Source organism: Dasypus novemcinctus, chromosome 5 (genome assembly GCF_030445035.2).
Source record: "Dasypus novemcinctus isolate mDasNov1 chromosome 5, mDasNov1.1.hap2, whole genome shotgun sequence".
NCBI classification, from domain to species: domain Eukaryota; kingdom Metazoa; phylum Chordata; class Mammalia; order Cingulata; family Dasypodidae; genus Dasypus; species Dasypus novemcinctus.
The window spans coordinates 40,872,679-40,894,846 of NC_080677.1; the positions used below are offsets into that span (position 1 = coordinate 40,872,679).

A 22,168-nucleotide genomic window follows, 5' to 3' on the forward strand; every position below is an offset into this window, starting at 1 on the left:
GATTTTGTAAAAAAACAACGGGAAGAAACACTTCACAGTTACATATGAGAAGTTATCACACCAGCTCTCCATGCATGGTGAAGGAGGAACTACAATGATAGGAAATACGAAGGCTTAGAGTCAACTGATGGTGATTTCAAACTAGCTGCTTGCACAACAGCAGCTATTTTTAGGCTGTTGTCTCTGCTTAGCATAATACAGCAACTGTACAGCCAAATCCTTGCTGACTCCCAACATTTACTTTCCTCCTAGTCTTACGTCATTGGTTAAAATAAATCACCTGTTATTTTAGATTAACTGCCTATAATATGCCATTCTTTAAGGACTGTATTCATATCTTATCTTTATATCTCCTTTGCCAAGAGAAATGACTGACATATAGTAAGTACTCAATAAATGTTCAGTGGAGCATACTACTTGAAATATTTTCCACCATAATTCAGGTCAAATAGATAAAAGCCACCTTTTCTAGGTTGCCCTTCTGAGAGGTCTGCATAAAATTGTTTTTATTTGCTAATGGTTCTAGCCTCATCAGAATAACCAATTCTCCAAAGAAGACAGCAGCAGGGCTACTAAGTTGCCCAAATGTTGAGTCGTATATACTCACAGTTAGTAAGAATGTCTTATTTGAGATTACATCTCACTATTGTTCAAACTCTGATGAACATCCAAACTTTATAAAAAACATCAAGTTCACTATATTCCACACATTACAAAACTGTAAAAAAAAATTAATTAAAAAGAGGTGGCTTTAAACTTCAATCCAAAAATATCACTTAGTATTAAGTAGCTAATCAAGGATCTAAAGAACCAAAATGATAATGGCCTTACCTCAGTATGAGGTGTAGAAGGCAAAACCGAAGTCTCATTTTCGGCAACATTTCCAGTTGGCCCATTATTTGGTGAGCTGGGACCAGATCCTGGAGAATTGCTACTGACTGAAGACTCTGAAAAACATTGTGAAGTACAAATATATTCAGGAAAAACATTTAAAAATGAACTTTAGTTACTGTAAATAACCTACAGCATTGGTCATTTTTCCCATCTATATGAATGGAAAGCACCACTTTCACTAAATAGAAAAAACTGTGAAAATTTCTGGAGCATTTATTAATTTTCATGCTACTTTTCCCTCTTTCTTTTCACTGCCAAAAACAATAGACTACTCAGTCATTTCGGGAGAAGTGAAGAAATTCAATTAGAGAATGCTTTTGGAGCATTTGATGAGTTAAAAAAGAAAAGGAGCTTCTCTTACTTGCTCTTGTGTTATCATAAAAAATAACTGCAATGGAGTTTGTGTACTTCTAAAGGTCATAAAAACATGCCATCAATACAAGAAGCCTAGAGTCATTCCTGTTATGTCTGGAAAAATTGCCTAAATGTTATGCTATAAACTGCTCTTTATCTGAAATACTAAGACTATACTTCATTACAGCATACTTCAGTCAGTGTTGTATGAAGAATATAAAACAGAATGTAAAATCTTAACATTGCATTATGGCCCTGTACATCAACTGACCTTAATTCTACTTAACTTATTTTCCAAACAAAGAGAAGTTGCTTAAATTTAATATGCCAAATTGCAAACACCAATATAACAAGAAGCTCCTTTTAGTAGACGTTAACAATAATGCAGATTTTGTTGTTAACTCCTCTCATTCATCATCAGATGTAAAACTCACAAACTCACAAGGACCTAAATTTATGAGGGGACTACGGTATCAAATTAACAAAACCACAAATTTCCAGTTCCTGTATAGAAAGCTAACAGAATTCATTCTAACCAAGTCTTGGCCAATTATTTACTCAGCTCTAATCAATTCCTATAACATTCTAGTTCATTCATTTCAATAATTTTCTAGTTGACTCATCCTTAAGTCTTACAACCCTGACAATCTTGCCTCAAAATTTCTCAGAGGTTGAGGATTTCTAACATAAAGATACTAGCATTTTTTTTCTTTCTACCTCATGATTATGTTATCCAAACTCTACTTTCCAATCTCAAATGCAAGTATATTTCTTCCTTACCAGTCTCCAATGTTACCTAATTTACTTTCACTGAGGAGTCTATGTCCGTTCACTTTTTTTCAGGACTTCGCTCCATCTTGAATCTTCAAGCCTTTTTGCCCTCTAGAATTGCCCTTCTGGTCTCAAAGTATGCTATTAATTCTTGAGAAGCAGTGTACAATGTCTGGGAAGGCTTTTGACCCCACAGGCCTCATTCTCCTCATTCTTTCTACAGCAACATCCTCTAACTCCCTGTTCATTCTTCCACCTCTCTGATTTATCCTCCTACCATTCTCTAAATATAAGACTGTCACCCACCCAAGTTTGTGGTTTTAGCCATTTTCACTTTCCTTTTCAAAGTCACTCAATATTGTGACATCAACTGCATTTTTAGGCAGATGAATCTTATCAAATCTGTATTTTTCACCTTTACTTCTTTTAAGTTGCAGCCTGAATTTCTATGGAATGCTAGACATTTTTAAATTTCCTCTAACATGTGTCAAACTTGATGTATTTGAATATAAAGTACTACTGTTTATCTCTGTTAATTTTATCATCCTCCCTCTCCCTTAGCGTCATCCTTCCTCCCTTCTTCCCCCAAATCTAATCAGTTACTAGGTCCTTTCTTTTTTTTTTTTATATTACTTCTCATCTAGTTTCAACTACAATCACCTTAGTTTAAGCCCTCATTACTCTCTCATAGACTATACAAGGTATCTCTTTAAGATTTCTGAGCTGCAACAATAGTTCTCAAAACTTTCTTAACTCTTGTTGCCAGATGGATCATACTGAGACACCTTTTACCTTGTCTCTCTGCTCCAAAATGGAGCTAGTCCAACATTATTTCCTACTATGGGTTCTCCTGCACTCTGCAGGAACCAAATTAAATCACCTATTCCCATATGTACCAAACACTTTCCCACTTTATGTTTTTTTAGCCTCATTTTCCTCCACTTGGAATACTTCATTGCAGGTATAATCCCACATCTAAACTCAAAGTCTGACTCAAATGCCACTTGTCCCTTAGAGAGCGGAAACTTCCAAATTTCATGCCATGTTTTCTTGCTCTCCCTTGGGTCCCCTATAACTTTCAACTTTTTATTATAAACTTTCTCTATTCAGAATACCATGGAAAGAATGTGATATTGGTGATAGAATCCTTATTCTGCCACTTATTTACTATGGGAATTGAATGAGTCATTGGTGTCATAAAATGCTTAAACACATCTTGTTCATTGCCTTTCTGTCTATATATCTTGTCTATATTTTAATTAATCTATTTTTCATTTTTGCCTCTTGTTTACTTTCCTTTTAATACCTCATTTCCATACCCTGTCTTTTTTGAAAAATTATTCTTAACATTGTTTTACCAACTTTAAATTATATTATTTTTGTTATTTTATGTGATCTTCAAACAGAAGTATTTCTCCACATAGGAATCAGTGTAAAAGGACCTAGAAGTCAAGGCAACAAACACTAACACAGGATTCTACAATATACTGATAGAATCTTAGAGGAGGTACTAACTGATTTCCTAGAACCATTGCAAAAAGTCCCAGATAATAAGTGATATTGGAAGTGGAGATTGAAGTAGATGAGCTCATGAAATGGGGGCAGTGGAGAACAGAGAGTGGAGGAGAAGGTATTGTTAAAGCTCAGGGAGGTGTCAAGGCTTAGAATTTCAACATGGACTTTTGGGGGAAAGGAGACAGAAAACATTTGCCTTTGAAAAAAGAGAAGATGGCAAGTAGGTCCCATGTCAACTATTGAAAAGAGAGAAGTGGCATGTGTTGGAAAAGAGTATACATTTGAACCTTTGAAATGGGGAAAAGAGAAGAGACATCGAGATGAGAGAACAACCATGGCTATTTAACTCCTGTGATCCTCTGATGGTCGCTGACTAGTTACCAAGCGTAGTTAGTATTGACATAATGGATGAGAGCGCATCCAAATTAGATGACAGTTGGCAGCGAAAGATGGAGAAGTATAAGGGAGGAGAGCTCTGTGCCCGGTAGTGCAGAGCTCTCTAAAGACTTATGGAATAACTGCAACATAGCAGTTAAAAATATCTACCAATGCACCCCTGGGTCACAGCTCAATGACCAGAAATGTGCCTTACAAACACACAGGTGTCTCTTCGAATATACATTATTTCCTGATATGAAATGGGGAGTTATTGTCTTACAAAACTCAGAAGGAAAAATATATTTCAAAGGTAAAGAAACTCTAGTAAAATTCTGGTAACTTGTAATTCTTAAATCAGTATTATTACTCAGAGATTACACTAATAAAACTGTAACTTGGCATGTAAGAAAAAGTAACTTGTGACCACAGATAAAAAGAACTATGATCATAAAAGAGACCGAAAGGAGAAACTATAAGAACATTGAAATAAATAACTATGACCTTATGTATTAAGACTCTAAAACAAAAAAAAACATTCTCTATGTGTATGGTTTTCCATTTTCTTCAAATTTTTCTGTAACAAAGGCACCTACTATCTCCAATTAGAAAAACTACCTTACTCCATTTATATTAGACAATTGGTATGTTCATTACTCTTTTACATTCATTAAAACAGATTTACCCCCTTCCACTCCACAAACTTCATCCCACCAAGGAATGCTATCGGGGAAACTTAAGATTTTTTACTTAATTAAATACAATGCTAATTCTTGGTGGGGAAGTCTGTAAGTCGGAATTTAGAAGTTGTCTATTAACAAATATACTTGAAAATATAAAAGAAATATAAGCTCTACTAAATAACTTTTATTCATTGTTCATTTCTTTACTATTTCTTATCGTTTAAAGCAAACATGTTCCCAGTGTAACCACTAATACCTTCCCCTTCAGGTAAGCACATGAATCTGTCAGGTTTTACTGCAAGACTGAATTTTTTTTAAACTGTCAAACTTTTTATGTCACATTAATGTTCTATACCTGAATATACTTTATCCACCTCTATCTCCAGAACCTCTTTATTGTCTCTCCAAAGGGGATATAGAAAATGAATAATTTTTTAAATCCTGCTAAGGATAAGGTCTGATCTGGTAGAACCAATATCAACTGACTATATGGATATAAGCACAATTTTCCTTGAGAATGGAGAAAAGTAATTATAGATGACCGCTTCTCCTTTATTGTTGCAAACAAAGAAACAGACCAAGTTCAGTGCCTGGCTCTGAGTAGGCATTGATTAACAGTAGCTGATACTATTATCTGAACTAGTCTTTTGTGGTTCTTGTACCCCTAGCTCTTCTCTAATTTCAGATCTGATACAACTGGGACTAGGGAGGTTTGTAAGACATCAGGTTGAATTTCCTAACCTGTTCACCCCACTACTAACTAGACAGCTAAAAAAATATGAACTCTTCCATTTGAGACTAGTGAAAATGACAGTTTCTTTCCCTTCATAAAAGGCAATATATCCCCCTCCTGACATAAGTCCCAGTTCACTAGTAAACACATAAAGTCATTTATGAGTTCTGTAAATTTGTTGAAAAGTCAAGGTTTTGCTGTCCCATGTAGTTTAATTTTCCCAGATGTATTTTGTACATTCATTTTGAATATGGGGGAATCGTTCTTCTTGGACCTCCCTCTGCTCAGTTCTGATCAAATTTCATTAAAAGTTATATTCTCCTGGTTGGCATTTCCAAAACAGACTGCTTGTTTCTGAAGAGATTAAGGTGATCCTTGGCATTCCTTAGTCATGCTTTGATTGACACATAGCTCTGGTTTTTTTCAATCATTTCCTGTTTAACACGGTTGGTGAATACATAGAAAGATTTATTTCTAAATCTTTGTGAGTTTCCAATATAATTTCAAGAAATGTTTCTCTCAAAATAACTTAGTATGCAGAAGGCATATTTATACTAAACTATTTTTTTCAGACTACTACCAGCATTTGTTAGTATAAGTCTGCCCAGTCCTCAATTACCTGTCACCTCAAACATTCTCTTCTTGAATGAAGTGACAACATTTCCATCCTTCCGCCTGAGTAAAGGGCTGCTTCTCCTTTCTGCCACTTTCTGTTTTAACCTGGACCGCACCTTCAAGTTGGGCTCAGACGCTGGGGATTGAGACAAAGAAAATAGATAAAAATTAAAAAATAGAGAGCCAATTGCTCCTGCGGATAAAAGAGGGTCACCCATTTCTCAGACCCTTCTCTTTCTCAAATTAAAGTCCCAAGCATGTAAATAAGGCAGTTGGCTCTAAATTAATTAAACAGACAAATATAGTAATTATTTTTTTTATGAAATGTGTAGAATGTTTTGCTATTTCTTTAGATATCAAAGTGAAAAGGGAGTAAAAATAGTTTTGTAATTTTTTTCCCTAATGGAATTTGGGTGGTTAATGGGAAGTCTAATTACTAATTCTGTTTGGGTCAGAGTAAGATTTATTATCTTCCATTGTTGGTCCTCTTATTTCTCTCAAGGGTGAAATTCAATAACCACAAAAACAGTAACTTGATGTGATTTTAGAGACTTTGGCCTGACTTCTGGTAATAAGAAGACACCCTATGGCACCTTTTGATCGTCTCCAGCAAGTAATTTACGCCAAATTCTGACTCCGGGAATATTTTTTGTCAGCAGTTTCTAGCCTGAAACCCTGGGAAAACAGACTCAGTATAATAATGTCATTCCAACTAGAATCATTGCTGAATAAACCTTTCTATACATTCAAAATACAATCAATTAGAATGGAATAACAACCAAGTCTTAGAATTGAAAATCCTGACTTAGGTTACATGTTCCAAAATACACATACACATTATTTTTTTTTCATGTTTCAAATGGTATCTTTCTTTGGCACTAGTATGTACTAAGGGAGAATATACTTCTTTATTTGTTGGTTACTATTTTTCAGTTCTATCATTAGTAATTATTTATTAGGTTTTTAAAGCAATTATATATTAAAAGAATGGAAACGCTGGATTGGGTCTTTTTGTAGCAGAAATTTGATGATAGTGGTGGTGGTAATGGAATTGGTGACGATTATGGTGAGGATGTTTCTGATGATGTTCTAGTATTATTCTAGGCACTTTATTAATATTAACTTATTTAATCCTAAAAGGATCCCTGTGAGATAGATTTGATTGATGAAAAAAAACAAAACAGAGAGGTTAAGTAACTTGCCCAAGGTCACATCAGTAAAATGGGGTGAAGACAGTATTGAACCTAGGAGGTCTGGTTCAAATTTATTCTTCTACAAACTGAAAGTACCACTTCTCTACCCTTTCCTATGTATGAACACGATAAAAACTATAAAATAGATTTTCCAAAGCATCTGCATCATATGCAATGTTTAAAGTAGGTAAAATTTTTGTCCAGTAAATAATTAAATTACTTTCTTTGAAGGAATTTTCTATTTTTTCCAGACTACGAAAGTTTTCAAAGGTAAAACTTAGAAACGATCTTTATTTTATTCTTTCAGATTTTAAACATCTACCCTTTTGGTCTCTCTATATTCTTTTCTTTTTCCCTTCTCTTGAATTGTTGTCCTCTTGAATTTGTCTGGAATTTTTATGTTAAATGAAAAAGGAGCTTGAAAGAAAGATAAAGTTCAGTTACACAAAATGAAGCAAGTTACTTTTTTTTGCATTCCACACCTAATTTTATGCCTGAAAATACTGTGGAAGTAGGAAATCAGACGGTGTGTGTGATGGTATAGAGATCAGGCCAAGAATGAGAATCTCAGAGTGACTACAGAGCTGAAATAAATCGTTTCTTGGGCCTTCAACTGGAGGCAAAGCAAGGAAACTGCTCTGAGGAAAGATTAAGGTTCTTCCTAGAACTTCCATAGTGCCAACCTACTTTACTTTAGTGAAATTTGAGTCTTGATAAACTTGCATCCAACTCAGACAGGATCCAAGTGAGAAATGTTAGATAAATTGGTTTCTTTGTCAACCTTTATTTTAAATTCCTTCAAACATACCAATCTTGTCTGTGAAAAACTATAGATAATAAATATATCTATCTATGCCTTACATAGGAAAGATTAGGAACCCAAACTCTAGGCACTATATATTTTGGTATCAGATATAGTTTTGCTTATAACTCTAGGACAACAATTATAGGTTCTCAGAACTACACATTATTTTACAATGAAACTTAAAGATTGAATGGTATAGATTTTCTATCCTCAGGGAGTAAATCACCAGATCAATCACTCTGAAAGCCAGTGGGTTGAATTGAAAAGGCACTGAATTTTCAGTGGGAAGATATGGAGTTGGGTCCACAATATATTATTTCCAAGCTATGTAATTTCAGTGAGTTGCTAGTCCATTCTGAGCCAGGTTCTTCATTTGTGAAACATAAAATCTAACACCTTCCTTAATTCACTGAACTGTGGCCACTCAATTGGACACCTGAAAATTAGTATAATAAAGAAGATCTGGACAAATGGAAATGGAAAAGAAATCTTTGTGGAATTTATATTATTACTTCTATTAGATTACCCAGCTAGTGATGGCAGAGCTGGGACTGGGTCTCAAATTTTCACATTCTTAGTCCAATTCTCCTTCAGTTTTAGGCATGGGAATAGTCTTCCACAGTTGTTATTGTTGAGATACCTCAACATCCCTAAGCAGCTACCCTGGCCTGCACACGTCTTTCTAAGTCCTCCCTTCTTAAAAGTCTGTAACCCATTGAGTGTGGATTTTGTTTCTTGCCATGATCCTGATTAATACAGTTCTACCATCTTACAAGGATATTGTAGAATCAAAAGAAATAATGTCTAGATAGCGTAAGTCAGAAGTTCTCCAGTACGGGAGATTTTGTCCCCAGGGGACATTTGAGAACATCTAGAGAACTTTTTGATTGCCATTATGCTGGTCGGGGTACCAGTAGAGGTGAGGGTGGATTTTGCTACTGACATCTAGTGAGTAAAAGCCAGGGATGCTGCTAATCATCCTATAGTGCATGGGACAGCCTGTCCTAACAAAGAATTATCTTGCACAAAAGGTCAAGGGTGAGAAACCCTAGGGTAAGCAATCAGCAAATGGCAGTTCTTAACAACTATATTACATTGGGGTGATCAAAGGATATCATATCTGTCACAGCTTCATGAAAGGATATAAGAGGATAAGGGAAGAAAGACAGGAATATTGGAAATCAGAGATTGCTATTTGTAGCTTGAAAAAATCAGTTAAATTTTATACTTATAAATTAAATTTTAAAACTTTTTACCAACACGAATATTTCTAAAGCAAGTAGAGCTAGACAATTTCTATTGGTTGGTAGAGATATACAGGAAGGCATAATGCTCAGTACTGGGGAAGATAATATTTGAGGCATTGTGATATTTTCCTCTTTATCATTTGAGAATATAGGTTTTTAAAAACTAGGAGTCACTGATACATGTCCTTTATACTGTAAAGTGCAGTGTAAATTTATTTTCACAAAATATATAATATATACCTTCTCTATATAAAGACTCATATCCATTGGTTACAGCTAAGCTTTTGCCTCTATTTCAATACTGATTTTAAGTCACCAGAGATATTGGTACCTCAGGGGAAGGGGTGAGGGTTGAGATGACAGATAGTCATGATTTAGTTTTGTAATGCTTTATAAACTCACTCATAACATTTCAGAAGCCCACACACCAAAGCTCAGCACGATATATCCTCAAGCAATAGAATTAATCACCTGTTATGCTGACTCAGTTTGCAGTTGGAGTTCATTCCAATTTTAATGCTCTGGTCTCCCCAAAGACATAAGATTTCTATGCCAGTGACCTATTAATGGAATGCAAATCCTCAGAGCCCCAAAAGAGATCATTCACTAGCTGGGAGAAGTCCTGTTTGTATTAGAATGTATTTCTTGGGTAGTTGAACTAATCGCCTTCCTATTTTTACTCAGCCCGCATTATTCTCTACATCTCAGTTAATCAGAGAAACAGAAGACAAGGTTTCTCGTGCATGTGCCCATCCAAATAAATTTGCCAGCTGAGAAGATAATCTTGCATGAAAATTTGATTATTATTATTTAAATAAGAGAATAGATTTAAAACACTTTTCACTTAAAAACCTTTTGTTTTCATTTTTCACTTCACAAAAGAAACACAAAACATTTAAAGAATGCCCCAAGTACTGCAAGTAGTTCAAATGTAGACTGAACGAGGGTGACAGGGATTGAGGATAAAAAATGGGAAAGGAATAGTAAAGTTAGGTAGCAGAAGCCCAGATTTAAAAACTAGAATTCCAAGGCACAGTGACAAGGTACAGACTTATCTTCCTAAGAGATGTGAGTGTGTGGGGGTGGGGGGAGGCAGTGGGATGAGTGTCATTTACACACATGTGAACACACAGGCAGACACACAAACTCACAAACTATCTTTTGTCATAGCACTTGGACCTCTTAGGCAAATAGGCCAGACTCAGGTTCCAATGCTAACTCTATTTTCACATATTAACTGTAACCCTGGGCAAGTTGTTTCACCTCCATTAATCATTTTATCATCTATTAAAGAGCAGTAACAATACTTAGCATACACTGTAGTGGAAGATTAAAAGGTGTAACAAAGTGCCTAGCACAATTAGCTGACTGACATGCACACACACACAAAATGTTTTCAGCAGATATGTGTTGAATGAATGAATGTTTAATGCAGTCCATGTATAAGAATAAGGAGCTTCTATTAAAAGAAAACAAACAAAGCAACATAAAATATGTAGAGAGAAAGATGGTTACAATTAATCTACTTTTCCTAGAGCAACCTATCTATACCAACAACCACCAATAACAACTGTTCTTTTTTGATTTTTACTAGGTATATTTAAAATACATCATGGATAATGATTGACTTTATATATTTCTCTTACTTTTTTATTTGCTTGTTTATAATTTCTACTCTATTTAGTTCTATATCTTAAATGTATCACCATCCACAAACACCTACTGTGTGTATTTTGCCTTTGTTCACTTCTAATTCTAGGCTATTTTCACACCAATTGTTCAGACAAAATTTCAGTGCCATATATGATACATAGAAGCTCTTCATTCCCATTGGAAATGTACAAGGGGGAAAAGAAGTTTCCATTGAGTAATATATAATAGCTATTAATTAAGCTCAGTCATTAAGTCAACATTAAGTACTAGATTAATAAACGTTTCTTTACACTAATAATTATCTGGGATATGCAACAATTCAACACACACCTTTAGCTCTATAATCGTAGGTGAAGATCAGGCCACCTACGTCTCAGATACCTTTGTTGGCATTGATGTGCTCTTCCCTGCTCTAGTGCATTTATGTGGTGTTTCTGCATCCAGCTTCTCCCTCTCCTGGGTTTCTCTCTCTATCTTCTACCCAAAGGGTTACCTTAGGGTTGCCATATTCTAATGTTCTATCACTAGGGACCAAACACATATAACCCATTTCCCATCTACTCTACTATGAATGTCCTTTATGAAGACTTGGTTTTCTGGAGGACTAGGACTTCCTGCCCAGGTCACATCTCACACTTTGGTTAGCACTGTAGAAATCCATGCCATGTGTGCACTGTTCAAGTGAATAATCATTACAATTATGAAAAGACACTTTGGGGATATGGTAAACTCTATGATCTAGGTGATCAAAAGACAGGTTACTCTAATTAAATGTTTCATAATTAGACAAAAGCTACATATTTTCAAAATTAACATTCAGCATTTTTACGTCTGACATAAAATTATGCTGGTTTGTTTTTTGGCCTGGATAATATGAATCATAAATGTTATGAGCCTCAGGTTTTATGCAGTATGAAATCAAGGAGCAAAATTTCTAATCTAACTATTTTCAGTTATATCCATTTAACTATATGTAATTCATATATGAAAGTTTTAAAAACTAGTTATTTGGGAATTTTAGCCTCTAATAATTGGTACATTTATGGTACTATATTAATTTATCTTCCTGGAGAAATTATAAAACTTTTTTTGTTGATTCAGAAATACTACTGCAGACATCTAACCACCCTCTTATTTAGAATGTACCAATTACATCTCTGTATTAAGAGATCATTTGTTCTTTTTCACAAAGCATATTAGTAAATGTTAACCATGTTACTCTATTTGTAGTGATGTCTTTTGAAAGTATTTATTTTTTAATAATTTATTGCTTTCTTCCTATTATGTAGGCCATACAGGGTTGAGATTTTTTTAAAAAGGACAAATTAAGTATATCCTGCTAAAATACTTTCTTTGTGTTTTACATGTAAAAGTATTTGAAAATGAGGATAATATTATATTTAAGATAAGTAATCAGTTGTTCACTAACCATATATTTTTTCCCTGGCAATAAGTTGTTTCCCAGGCAATTAAATATTCTTTAATATTATTCTACTTTGTCTGTTTTTTTTTTTTTGCTTAAAAAATCTAATATGAAACTTTTTCCAGGAAATTACATATTTTACATATATATTGTATATATATACCATACATCATTTATCCACATTTACATATGAATATGCCACATTTTATTTAAGCATTTGCTAATGCTAGACATTTAGGTGGTCTACAATGTTTGTTTTTAAATATACCACAATGACACATATCATTGTCTCAGTCTCTGTGTGTATTTATATTTCCTGTCATCAGTGTAAATGGGAATTCAATACTCGGTTTCTCACAAACAACAAACACCACCTCATGATTAGGGAAAAAAAACCCAGCAATGGTAAAGAGTATTATCAAGTCTTTGCAAGCAGCTCAGAGGAGCTTGGGAAGACAATGTTGGGTTCCTGGGTACAAGGAGCAAGGTCTAGAATGGGAAGGTGGTTAGCTCTGGGTGGGCATTTTCCCATAGCATTGGTAAACTCCTCATGTCAGGGGCCAGAGCAGGGCCCTCTAAAGCTCAAAAGTCCAGCACAGGGGCCCCAATTACCTAAATCTAAAAGCCATACTACATGCTGAATCCTGTTTCCTCTTCCTCATCAGTATTTTTCCAAGTCCCACCAGAGTGCTTGGTGCTCAGTGGGCTCAGTCAGCACTTGGTAAAACTGACTGACTGACTGAATGAATAGATAAGTGCACAAATTGCTACTCAATGCTATTGTTTTAAAATTTTAAATGCTAAGAGAAACAGATGAGCAAATGACTATTTTCTATAAATTTTTACATTTAAATACATATTACCATTTTTTGAAAGATAAGATACTGTAATCCAAACAATGTAATCCTGAACAGAAAATAATAGTAATAAGTTACAAAGTATTTCATCACATTTTATATTTAAAATTAAAGCTTTCTATTTATTTAGTTGGTTCCATTAAATTAAATTTACAGTATTGAATAACAATACTGAGAACCAAAGTTACTATTTCTGAGGACTAGAATCATGTCTAAATATATTTCCATTGTTTATTCAGCACATATATGGTGTCTACCACATAGAATAAACCAATAAGCTATTGAATGAATGGATGGGAAAAAGAGGTATGTTAAACCTCTTTTGCAATCTGAAAGAAAGATATTCCTCCAAGATATACATGGTATAGCAAGAATGAATAATTAATTAACTGTAATCAATACCATGTAATAGGTGTATGCAGAATGTTGAAGCTATACAGACAAAGAGATTCATTTGCCTTGCGTGAATCTCCTGAGGGACCCAGTGAGAGTCTGAAAGGTAGAGCTGGGAGGAAAGTACAGTTGTCTGTAGAAGAAACAACCATGTACAGGAGAGGGTATCTGCAAGTTCAAGGAATGGATATTAATATGCTAAGATGGGAAGAGATGCTACATGGAAGATAAGGTTTCCAAGATAAATGTTAAGCAAAATTTAGCTAAATTAAAGAACATTAACAGAGACAATTCAACCCAAGTCTTCAAACTCTCTCTCTTCTGTCTTCCCCTCAGCATGTAGACATGCACAAATCTTTCCCATTCAAATAAAAATAAGCCTTCCCTATATATACATCTTAATAGCTTTCTTGCATCTATACTTCAATTTACAATCAAAAAATTTTAAAAGAGTAGCATTATACTTGCCACAATCATTACCTAACCTCAAACCACTGCAATACAGCTCCAACCCTCACAGCTTCACCAAAATGCCTCTATCACAGATAGCACTTAGAGCAATTAATGTAATAATTGATGTTTTTGTTTATTCCCAGTACTTAGCAACTATCTGGGCTCATGGTAGGTCTCAATAAATATTGATGAGTGAATAATTGGATGCTTGCATACATTCATGTATGAAAGGAACCTCATTAAAAAGCTGAGTTGTAAAATTTGTTGAGAGAACAAACTGAACTTCAACTTCTCCAGTGTTTAAGATTTTCTTGATGCTGAACATTGTGGCAAGAGGTCTTAGAGATCAGCTATGGAATGCAGAAAGAATTTCATTTTTCTGGCAAGCTTCACACATGGCATGTTTTAGAGTCAAGGAAATCTATATCCCATATGGCCTAGAATATTTTATTTACCCTAAGTAAAGACAAATTTTAAAAATTTATATATTTTTGAATTATTTTTATTTTACCAAAAATAAACTAGATTATGAACATGTTATAGTCTTCTTCAACTCACTTTCTAAAATAACTTTTTTTTCTTTACCCAAAGCCTAAAGGAGGTTTAGAATAAGAGTCTTACTTCTGAATTAGTATTTCACAACTGATTAACAGGATATTTTGGATGGGGTTTTAATTTATAGACATATCTTTTCTTCCAAGAGAAACATAGAAATATCCGTTTTAGTCCTAAAATTTTATATTTGTAAACAAAAATCCAGAATTACTTAATTCTGATATAAATCTCTCGGTAATGAACTAATTCCTTCTAAGCATGAAAAAATGAAACCAAATACTTAATGCTTTTATTTACCTCATCTGCTAGGTAGAACTTTTATGTACCATTTTAATCAGAAATATCATAAGAAGTAATTTGTGAAAGTCAAACTTTTAACATCCTTCCTACCCAGAGTTATTTGTGTAAACAAAGATGTGAAATGATTTAATGAGGGTGAGTACCATCTTTGTGGGTGAGATCTGTATTGCGGCAGCCCAGTATTTAATAGGAACACTGCTGAGAAAGCACAGAATTCCTTCCAAAAAACAGCCTTATAGTTAGGATTGAACAGCCCAGAAAATCAATACTTATTCCTTGCTATCTCAGTGGGTAAAACCATGAATTGATCTTAATTGGACTTACTTGTGTGCTCAGCCTTAATCTTACCTTGTCACATTTGCTAGACTCTGGATTTTTTTTTTTCCCAGTCTTGACTCTACCACTAACTGTGATTTTGGTGAAGTGCTGGTCTTTAAGGCTTGGTTTTCATGCCTATATTTATGAACAATGTATCCAGTCCCCTGACCTTAAGGAGTTCAGAAATGTCAAATAGAATGCTACACAGTAAAAAAAAAAAAAAAAATTATCTAAATGCCATAAAATTACTTTCCTCAAATTTATTGCTTTTGACTTTTTCTCTCTGATGTTTGACAATTTTCAGCACATTCCCATAAAAATTGTAAAATCACCCACTAGCTTGACATTTCATTCCACAGGAATTAAAATAATATTTAAAAGGCCAAAACATTGCCTTGTTAGCATGAAAAACTTTGTTTTGTTTTTTTCCAATTTGCCTGGTTAATAGCCACCCAAAAAGAGCTACTCAATCCCTTTTCTCCAAATTAAGTTATGACAAATTAAACTCCTTAAATATTCTTTAGTAAAGATCTAAAAAAATGTAAATACCTAAATAGATGTATACTAGCTTCTATTTTAGTACATGCATTTATTTATTCATTTAAGAAAAATTCATTGAGTGCCTATTATGAACTTTCCCAAGATGATGGGGCTAAAATACCAAGTAAGCTACAGATGTTTTCTTCAAGGATTTTTCAGGTAAGTGCAGAACTTCTATTTTAATAAGAAGACACATGAAAGACATGTACAGGGTATATTTGGGAATATGTACTTGGAATAAAAAATAGATTTTGCTGGGAAGTCTAGTAGATAGAAAAGGTACTAGGTAAAGCTTAACAGGAGGGAAATATGAATCAGCTGAGCTTTTAAAGATGCCTATGAACCATTCAAGCAGATGCTTGAGGAAGAGCAAGAGGCATTTGGAAAAACAGGTGTGAGTAGCTTGTAAGTGTGAAACAAAGACTTTTTCATGGAATTGCAATGTGTTTGCTAAGGTAAAGAGGTACAAGGTGGTGGAGCGGAAGTGGTAAGAAAGGTTAGAGAGGGAGAGAAGAGTGAGAGCTTGCTTGCCTTGGAAGGGCTTGTAGGCTATGGTTGTGGCATTAAATGTAGGAAGATAGGAAGATGAGGCTTAAATTTTGGACAGAGGATGGACTAGACAAGGGTGTGCTGGAATCAGAGTATGGTCATTAATTAGAATGGGGGTTGAACTATGGGAGACTATACCAAAACAGAAATCATGATAATGAAGAGGAAGTTTAAGTACAAGCAATGAAGGAGATGCAAAATGCACCTTCCAGACTTTTGGATTAGGTCGCTGTGTAGAAGAAGGTGCTCCCATTACTTGTTTTTAGGGAATCACATTGCTCAACTTAGTTTAAATGTTTTTTTGGCCAATCTTGTCATCTACATATTTCTTAAGTCCAATAACTGCTATTTATAATTATTATCTCCCTCAGTATGATTTCAAGTCTTTACAGCAACCCCTAATGTATTTGGCCTTTCCAAACTCCTCAGATACATCAGGGTACCATGGATCAGCAGCACCAATGAGAAAGTGTCAGTGTTGGCTTCAGCCAATAGGAGTTGGGCCTCCACTCTGTTCAAATGTCACTTAGCTCTTTGTTCTTCCTTTCCTGTTTCAAAACTTTCCAAGTCATTTGGAAAGACTTTGTTATTTTTTATTTTTCTTTACAAGGTTTGATTTTGTAACCTTTACGGTTTTATAATGTACTTGATAATTTACTTCTGCCTCAGTAGAATTCATAGCTTTACTTTTTTCTAGCTTTGCTACAATATTCCTCATAATACATACTTATAAGGAAACACTATTATCTAGTTCAGATTGAGGTGAAGGGCAATATTTCACCTCCAGATTTACCATGATCTCCCCAGAATCTTTCTCTGGTCCTTCAGTTAAATACCTTCTATTTCATTGACTTTGTATGATTCCCGGATAAAGGAATTTCACACAAACTTCTAATAACATAGCAAAAAGGTAATAATTCAAAGTACATTGTAGAAAGCATCATCCTAATGATAACTCTAAGCAGTAGACAAATAATGCCCTCCCCTTAAGATGTCCATATCCTCCTCCTTGGAACTGTGTGGCAAGGGAGAACTGAAGGCTGCAAATGGAATTTAGGTTGTTAATCAACTGACTTTAAGATAAGGAGAGCATCCTGGAATACCCAGGTGGGCCCAATATAATTACAGGGTTCCTTTAAATATGTGGAAGAGAAAGCCAGAAGAGTGAGTGTCAGAGTGATGCAATATGAGAAAAGTTGACAGCCACTGAAGGCCTTACAGACAGAGGAAGGAGGTCATAAGCCAGGGAATGCCGGCAGCCCCCAGGAACGGGGAGAGGCAAGAAAGTGGATTCTCTCCTAGAGCCTCCAGACAAAAACAAGGCCCTGCTGACACCTTGATTTTACTCCAGTGGGACTCATTTTGGACTTCTAACCTCCAGAACTAATAAATTTATGGTGTTTTAAGCAACTAAGTTTGTTGTAATTTGTTACAGAGACATTTCTTTTTATTTTTTTATTTTTAATTTACTTCTCTCCCCTTCCCTGTTGCCTGCTCTCTGTGTCCATTTGCTGTATGTGTTCTTCTGTGTCTGCTTTTATTCTTGTCAGCGGCACCAGGAATCTGTGTCTCTCTTTGTTGCATTATCTTGCTGCATCAGCTCTCTGCGTGTGCGGGGCCACTCCTGGGCAGGCTGCGCTTCCTTTGCCCGGGGCGGCTCTCCTTGCAGGGTGCACCCCCCTCCCCTCCCCCCCCCCCCCCGCACATGGTGCTCCCCCACACAGGGGACACCCCTGCATGACAGGGCACTCCCTGCATGCATCAGCACTGCTCTGTGGGCCAGCTCACCACACGGGCCAGGAGGCTCTGGGTTTGAACTCTGGACCTCCCATGTAGTAGGCAGATGCTCAATCTGTTGAGCCAAATCTGCTTCCCAAGAAAGACATTTCTACGGCAGTCTAATGAATTCCAAGGTTGGTGCTGCTTTGGAAGTTGAGTATTTTGAAACATAGGTTCTGACTAGATTAGGTTTTTTGTGACAGTGTACCACACAAATGAAGGATGTTGCTGATGTGGGAAAATGTGGCAGGGCTAGGGAGCAGGGCATATGGGAAAATGTGGCAGGGCTAGGGAGCAGGGCATAGGGAGCAGGGCATTTATATGTAACATTTATGTAATATAAGCTTCTTTTAAAAAACAAAAATGAAAAAGTATATTAAAAAATAATCTTTAGATCATATAAATGTTACATCAAAAACATAGGGGATTCCCATATACTCCACCCCTCCCCCTCCCCACACTTTCCCACATTAACAATATCTTTCATTAGTGTGGTAGATTTATTACAATAGATAAAGACATATGAAACACTGCTACTAAGCATGGTCTATAGTTTACATTATAATTTATACTTTGCCCCCCCACAATCTTTTAGGTAGACCAGGTTCTATAATGCTATATTTCTATTGAATTATTTTTAGGTAATAATTACCTAATTATTTTAGGTAATGAGTTTAAAGAGAACTATTAATGGTATATGCACATCATTTAGCAAAAAATAACTGTACCATAATTTACTTAAAATTAGTATTTACCATTTTATGAGATTTAATTTTGGAAAGAAGGTAAAGATGTTATTAATATACTTATTTATTAGTAAAGAGCTCCAAAGGAGAGAAAAGGCAAAAATATACCTTTTTTGTTTGTTTTAAATCTTTCTGGGGAAGTTCCCTAAGAGTATAAGTTAAGGATCATTTCTTTTAACCCCAAATACTAAGGATACTTTGTACATATTAAACAACCATGATAAATCTCTAAAGTGGGAACACTTCACTTTTTTTTTTTTGCACGAATTCCATTTGAGATACTAAATTATTAATCCAAAAATCTCTTTGATAAGGCCAATTTTAAACAATTTCCCTTTTAATTTCATTTTCAATAAAGGAAAAAAACAATTTAAACTTCCAATTAGTTACTTTCAAAATATAGTTGCTTAAAATATCTTTGCTTTTGTATATAGTCTTTTTGGTAGGAGATATAATTCCAGTCTCCTACAGCTTAATCAGCTAAATAAGAAATGTAACTTTCCATCTGGTAAATGAATTTAACAGACATAATTGTGTCCCATCATAACTCAGTAAGACACTGAGGAAAACTATTGAAATGCTATTTCCTTTTCTTTAGAAGAGAATTATGTACAATTTCAGCATGCTTTGCAAATCTAAAAGTTAAAGTCAACAGGGAATTATCACTCTCCTTTACATGAGTTTCCCATGAGAAAATCAACAGCAAAGTATAAAGCTTGTGTCGTTATTCATGAAACACTCCATAATACTAACTTGGCTTTAACCAGAACATATTATTTGGCAGCTAAAACCTTTAATTAGAGTTGTGGTCTGAACAGATTTTCACTGAATTTACGTTCTTTTGTGGGGCTCAAAGAACATTGTTTTTCTAACTAGTTTATTCTATTTCAGGTGGTTTAAATGTTGCACTTGAGGTAGGGGTGGAAAAACAAGAGAATGTTGCTCTGATTCTTATTCTGCTGCCTTTAATTATGATTCACTGTTTCTGAAAGAGTACTAAGTGCTAGACAATAAGATGAGAAGAATGAGAAGAAGCCCTCTCTTCAGCAAATATTTCATGAGCACTTGCTCTATGCACAGTTGCATACTAGGCACATAGAGGGGGAAATACATCTAAAACGATTTCTATTTTTAAAAAGGTGCCTGGTAATGGACTGGATAAGACAGAGAAGATGATGGAGTCAAAGTTGAACCCAACAGTCAAATCTGGATGACTGGGAAAGAGGCTTTATCAGAATTGTGGAAATCAGGAGGAGGAATAAGTCTTTAGTTGGAAGATGGGAGGGTCAACTTTTGAACCTGGTAAGTTTAAATAACTGCAAGACATCTTGGAAATGTAGTTTGAAGTCTGTGAAAGGATTGATATTTAGAGATGTAGATTTAGATCCCAAATGAAAGAACTTAGAGAAAAAAAATACAAAGATGAACCATTTCAGTCCTTTCATTTTAAAGATGAGAATATTGGGTTAAACTCAAACATGAGAGATACTGAAAGATTAGAATTAATAAGAACTAGAATCTATACCTTTAAGATGGAGATGGTAATTAAAACATGAGAAAAGAAAAACAACAGAACATGTAGAGAGCCAAAGTCAGAAATTAAGGACTCTTTCAAGGACTGTGCATGGAAAAGGATACAATAATGGAAACAGAGAGAGAAAAAGATGATAAAAGGCAGCATTTAAAGTTAAAAATTTGAGGAGGAGGGGCTGGCTAATACAGCACAAAACCAGAGAGATATCAAGAAAGAGGAGAGCTGAGAAAAATCCACTGATTTAGGAATTTGGAAGTCACTGGTGTCTTCTGAGAATACAATTTAGTAGAGAAAAAACAGGAGAATCAGATGATAAACATTTCCATATCATCAAGCAAAATAACTAACCCAGAGGAGATGTTCAATAAATGATTTCTGAACTAAATGATATAGGTGGTGATGGAATAGGTTCAAAATGTGACAACAAATGAAGAGAAAAAAAATTATAGCTACTCTACAATTATCAATTTAAGTGAATTATTAACTTTTTAATTCATTTTAATTCATTTTTAAGAGAGAGTATGATTATGAATGTTGAAAGCATTATGAAAAGAGCCTGTTATTCAGTAAATTTAGAAGATGCCCCGCATTAGGGGGATAACTGAGCTAAGTCTCTTAGACCCAGACTCTGAGCTCCTTGAAAGTGAAGAGGGTGTCTTAACTACCTCTATGTGCTCAGAATGACCATACCTTCTGGGCCAGGGTTAAGTGCTGAGTAAATGTTTGGTCTCATTTCCTTCTTCTCCCATCTCATTCATCAAAAGTGAAAGAGAGAGCCTTGGAAAGCACCATCTTTCTTTTAAACAACTTGAATTAGAAGATTGCTAATGAACCCTGAGAAGAAGAATGACAAACTTAAGAATTGATGTTCATTATTTTTTCTTTCTTTCCTATCTTCATTCTGTGAAGCAGCAGCAAGACAGATCATATCTAATATCTGATGAAAATGCTTCATTGATCTGTCTTTATCTATGAGCTTCTATTCAACCTTACTCACCTTTAATTTTCTTCTAATAATGAGTTAAACATATGCAACTTCTTTTGCTTTGAATTATACATTTTCATGATTTCTACCAAGAGGGTTCAAAAGCACTTCCTTCTAATCAACCTAAAGCATCAATCTTTAATATACCAAGATTTTAAAAAATTTAAGTTCATTGTAAACATAATCTTCCTGGTTTTGGTATTTTACATTTTCATCTTAGAACTTGGACCTTTTAAAAGAGGAGAGAAATTGTGGGAACATGACATTAGATTAGCAAATAAGGCTCAGCTCACTCTCAAAAACAAAGGAGAAAGGACAGAGGGACCTCCTTTGGGAGTCAATAGACCAGGACAGTGCTTCACCATTCCCAGGAGGGTGAGGGACAGAGAGGCACCTGAAACAACAAACTGTGTTACTGAACCTCCCTGCCACAGGGAAGGGCTCCTTTCCCCCACCCCTGAGATATCCAGCAGTGGTATAACCCATGGTGCAGAAGCTGTGTGAGAGGGTAGCAGATGTCTTCCTCCCTGCCAGCTGTTACACCAGAGAAGGGAGGGGGAATGGGAGGCTTTTCTTCAGTGAATTCGGCCAGTGGAGCCCACTTTGAATCTCTGCTCTGGCCAGATGAAAACAAAGGAATACTGAGAGTTCCATGGAAAGGTGTGCCCAAATACCATCTGAGGGGTCAGCATGGAAATTACATGGACAGAAACTGCTTTTAGAGTTCTCTTTATCCCACCACTGAGAGAAAGTCTGCACTCCATTAGTGAGTCCCTGGTGTCTGCCACCTGAAGACAGATTTAGTGATTTTGAAGTCAGAACATTTGAACTGGTAAAACAGAAGAATAGAAACAGAAGAGAATGGGAAAAATTGAAAAGGGGTCTCAGGGAATTGAAT

General features: G+C 35.2%; 1 protein-coding gene across 8 annotated transcripts in view; it reads right to left on the bottom strand.

Moving 5' to 3' along the window:
- Window positions 1-22,168, bottom strand: part of HDAC9 (histone deacetylase 9) — a 996,672-nt gene that overhangs the window by 369,530 nt on the left and 604,974 nt on the right. For 6 of the 8 annotated variants that reach the window (XR_011648799.1, XM_071215127.1, XM_071215126.1 and 3 more), the window contains 2 exons: window positions 5,945-6,076; window positions 832-947 (listed from right to left, as the gene is read on the bottom strand). Coding sequence is in view for 6 of the 8 variants with exons in the window: in XM_071215127.1 (XP_071071228.1) it covers window positions 832-947; window positions 5,945-6,076 (248 nt within the window). In the remaining 2 variants the exon portion in view is untranslated. The remainder of the gene's footprint in view (window positions 1-831; window positions 948-5,944; window positions 6,077-22,168) is intronic. The other 2 variants (XR_011648800.1, XM_071215131.1) reach the window with 1 other exon arrangement.